Source organism: Porites lutea, chromosome 3 (genome assembly GCF_958299795.1).
Source record: "Porites lutea chromosome 3, jaPorLute2.1, whole genome shotgun sequence".
Taxonomy (NCBI): Eukaryota; Metazoa; Cnidaria; class Anthozoa; order Scleractinia; family Poritidae; genus Porites; species Porites lutea.
Genome location: NC_133203.1, coordinates 35179087 through 35183380, shown reverse-complemented (window position 1 = coordinate 35183380; position 4294 = coordinate 35179087). Strand labels below are relative to the sequence as shown.

Sequence of the window (4294 nt, the reverse complement as noted above, 5' to 3'; positions counted from 1 at the left end):
TATTTTCGCGGGAAGAAGTGCCCCTTAAAATGTGTCTAAAAATAAAGTGATCCATGAAAACGCAATGACATAGGCCTAGTATGGAAGTTGCTCACTCCGGGTTATGGGCTCCTGGCTGGTATGTTTATTCTAAACTTCGATATTGGGCTTATTTTTCACAACAGAGTGTCGCGACCGAGTACCTTCACTTAACAGAAAACAACAACCGTGGCATAAAAGATTACTACCTTGATCCACATGATTCAGACCCCACCGTTCCTGTGACGAGAGCAAATGTTTATGACAGGTTAGTACTCTCGATTAAGCATTTGGCTTTTATTCTTGAAAAGTTCAGCCACAAGCGAGTTGGGTTGTTCATACCACGTATTCCGTACCCATAAAGGAGCCAACAAGTCCCAGGCTAAAGAACTTCCCAATATTAGTTCGACAATAAATACGTTATGTTATGTTATTTCAATAACTGATAGGTAGGGCCAGTTCTGCTTATATACTAGCTTGACCACTGAGGGAGCGGTTATTCGGGGAAGAAATAGGTTCTTCAAAGGAGTACTGAGGAGACAGTATATCGTTAATAAGACACGTGCATAGTCATGGCAAAGAACGAAAGGGACTCAGTTACATTTTTACGTAAGAAATAACATTGCTTAATTCGTGGATACAGATAATGGTCTTGTGCATGGTAAATTGAAAATTGAGCCGAACGAGTGGGTAATAAGAAACTGTTCCCTTATGTATATGCCGGCGTTTAATCAAAGGTAAACAAGCGTTCAGAGAATGAGAGAAGAGAGGAGGTTCCCTTATAACATCACTTAATATATTTAAGACAGTAAGCTGGAGGTGATTGTTATTCAAGGAGACTCTTATTTTTCAGTTTGGCAGGCGAATATTTAGGGGAAGACGCTTAATCAACGTGAACGCCTTTTATTTTTGACATTTAAGGCGTAATAGCGTATAAATCTCAGAGTGAGAAAATCTAACTCCGTTCGCTGCGTACAAATCATGTTTCGAGTCCATTGCGGTTGGCATCAAGATTTGAAATAATGATAATAAAATAGAGCATTGCGATCTTGCCTCACAGAATTATCTGCTTGTCGTAAAATGTTTTAGTGTGATTCACGTTGCCTTCTATAATCGTGCGCATGATCTGAAATGTATGGTCAATTTTATGGGAATCTACTATGGTTGACAGCGTTGTTTTCTTCTTATAGGCGATCAAGTGAAAATATTGCAAACAATCCCTTGCCTCCATTACCAGATGACATGGAAGATCAATTCGATCCTGAATCAGAGGAGAGACGACAGATGCCGAAACCAGAGATTTACGGTGGTTCGTCGGGGAATGAGGGCAACATAGAACTAGAAGAATTCCATGGTAATGAGCAGGCTGTCGCTTTGAAACTGACGCCTATTGCTCACTCTACAGAAAAGGCCGCAAATTCAAAGAAGAAAACTACAATCTTCTGAGACTTGCGCTGAAGTTAATCTTTTTACTTCCAGATTCAATAATAGAGACATTTTAAAAATAGTCCCTAGTTTATCTCTGTTGTAAAATGCTGTGATGTGATCGATCGGCTGTTCAAATGAAACCTTATCTGTAGCACGTTTACATGACTGTAATTATTTATGTTTTACTGATTTAGTTCGAAATCTTACATCAGTGACTAGTCCGTCGACGAAATCCAATAGTTTGACCATTTAAATTAAAACCTCTTCAGTAGCGTGTTCACATGAAGCTAGCTATTTTGTATGTAGTTCTAACTATTGGTCTCTGGACAAAATTAGATGATGTGACTATCAAAATCGAACCTTTCTAGTAGTACGTTCACATGTATAGTTTATGTTTCGCGCGGTTTTAAATTTGGAATCTTTTGACGAAAACCTACATGTGTGACTATCCAAATTAAACCTCTTCATCAGTACTACGTCATATGCATGAAGCTATTTATGGTGTAATTTTTAAATGAAACCTCTTCAGCAATAACTCGTTCAGGAAAAATAGCCATATGAATGACAACTTAAATTAATTTGTGTGTGAAAGAAATACAGTCTACACGGAGGAAGAATCCTTCAAAAACGATTACTAATCGTACTTGGCACATCTTTCTTATCTATAGCTTCCAGACAGGCTGAAATTGGTAAATGTGGTCAGTTACGATTATTAATCGTACTCAGTGGCACATCTCTATACTTTCGTATCAATAGCCTGCAGACAGGTTAAAACTGGTAAATGTGATCAGAATTAATCGTACTTGGCACATCTCAATACAGTACTTTCTTTCCTTAGCCTTCAGGGGGCGTAAGACTAGGTAGAGATTCTCAAAAACGATTACTAATCATACTTGCCACATCTCTATACTTTCTTATTTATAGCCTGCAGACAGGTTGCAACTGGTAAATGTGGCCAGGGACGATTATTAATCGTATTTGGCACATCTCAATACTTTGTTATCCCTTGCCCGTAGACATGTTGAAATTGGTACGTATAGCCAGGAACCCTAATTAATCGTACCTGGCACATCTCAATACTTTCAAATCCCTAGCCTGTCGGCCTGTTGAAATTGGTATTCAAAGCGACCGCTCGGTTAACCATTTACACCCTCAGTGCGAAGACTGTCACAAAACATTAGATAGATAGATAGATAGATAGATAGATAGATAGATAGATAGATAGATAGATAGATAGATAGATAGATAGATAGATAGATAATAACCGATTTGCAACTAAAAGTTGAATTATACGATTATTTACAAAAAATGGAATATTGATAATTACATTAAAAAGACTACAAGTGATTTAAAACAGCAAAAAGGACACTATATATATGTTTTAAAAAAATATATATAGAAGGGGTTTAAAAAAACTACTAAAACCGTTCAAGCCTTAGGCGGCGTTAAAGGTAATAAAACTACTACGAAACCTGTTCGTCTTAAAAGCTGGCTTAAACTTCCGCATATTTCTTAGGTTAAAGGTACATGTGTTGCGAGCAGGAAGAAGTTCATGGAGTTTGTTCTGTTCGTTCTGTAAAACATTCTTAAATAGTTTATCAACTAGTTCTTGGCGGCGGTCTGAAAGTTTAGTTAGGCCTGATTTAACCAAGGCCTCATTATATGAGCAATTAGGAAAAATGATGCGCATAGCCCGCTTTTGTACTCCTTCAAGTTCGTTGGAGAGGTACACGGGGTTGGAGTAGTATCATCGACATACTTCCAGAGATCAATGCCAGGAACATCCAGCTCGTTGATCATGATGATAAACAGCCACGGCCCTAGTTTTGTACCTTGAGGAACCCCCACTGGGACCGCGCCCCATTCTGAAAAGCAGTCGTGGCCGAGTTTAACACGCTGTTTGCGCGAGGTGAGAAAGTCGGTAATCCATGAGATGACAGCATCAGGGATGTTATATTAATAACACCTTCAGCATAATTGCTATACCATAACAGTGGTAGGTCGCGCGCGTCTGGTCGGTTTTAAAGAACTTGATCGTGACCGTTGTTGTCATTCAGTGGCTGTGCGCGTTGATATGCTAACGTTTAAACCAGACTGGAACCTAAAATTTTTGTTATAAAAGCAAAGAGGCCGCTGAGTAGAAACTAAACTGTCCCAAAGTATTCCGTTTCATTCGTGTATGTTTATTTTAATGGGGTCTGTATGATTGTATGATGAATTTACTACACGTAGGTAAACAAGATCGAGATTTAAAACATTTCGTTTTGCTTTGGTGGAGTAAATTTATTTTTAAAAACTCTAACCGGTAAACCACTTCCTTCGCGTACTTGTAAAAATGAACATTTAATACGTCGTACTAAGGTGCAAAAATTTTCTTGTCGTGTATTAGATTTCAGTATACATATTGTTAATCTACATTTCGCGCCAGAATAAATTAGTTTACACGCAAAGGGCTTCTAAAAAAATCACAAGGTTTGTCCCACTTCTAGTCCACCTTCTGGAGATACGCCGGCTTGGTAGATGGAATACATTTCCGAGCTATAATTAGGCTGATAATTTCTTGCAGCTTTGTACTGCATGAAAGCCATACTTGTTTAACCCTAGCAAAACACTCTCCTATTATGGAGAAACTTTTCTTGATGGTTGCACTAAAATCTACTACGCTACATTTGCTCTCTGCAACCTCGTGGATAGAACATACCTGATAGTTACACTAAAATCTAACAATCACTGCATTTCAGCTCTCCGTAACCTCGTGGTTAGAACATACCTGATGGTTACACTAAAATCTAATAATCACTGCATTTCGGCTTTCTGTAACCTCGTGGGTAGAACATACCTGATGGCT

General features: G+C 38.4%; 1 protein-coding gene across 1 annotated transcript in view; it reads left to right on the top strand.

Annotated features, from left to right (window-relative positions):
• The window catches only part of LOC140931021 (fibroblast growth factor receptor 1-like), an 11683-nt gene extending 10122 nt beyond the window's left edge, over positions 1-1561 (top strand). Inside the window, exons 6-7 of the mRNA XM_073380767.1 lie at positions 165-286; positions 1209-1561. Coding sequence (XP_073236868.1) covers positions 165-286; positions 1209-1464 — 378 coding nt within the window. The 3' untranslated portion in view covers positions 1465-1561. The remainder of the gene's footprint in view (positions 1-164; positions 287-1208) is intronic.
• The last annotated feature ends 2733 nt before the right edge of the window (positions 1562-4294 follow it).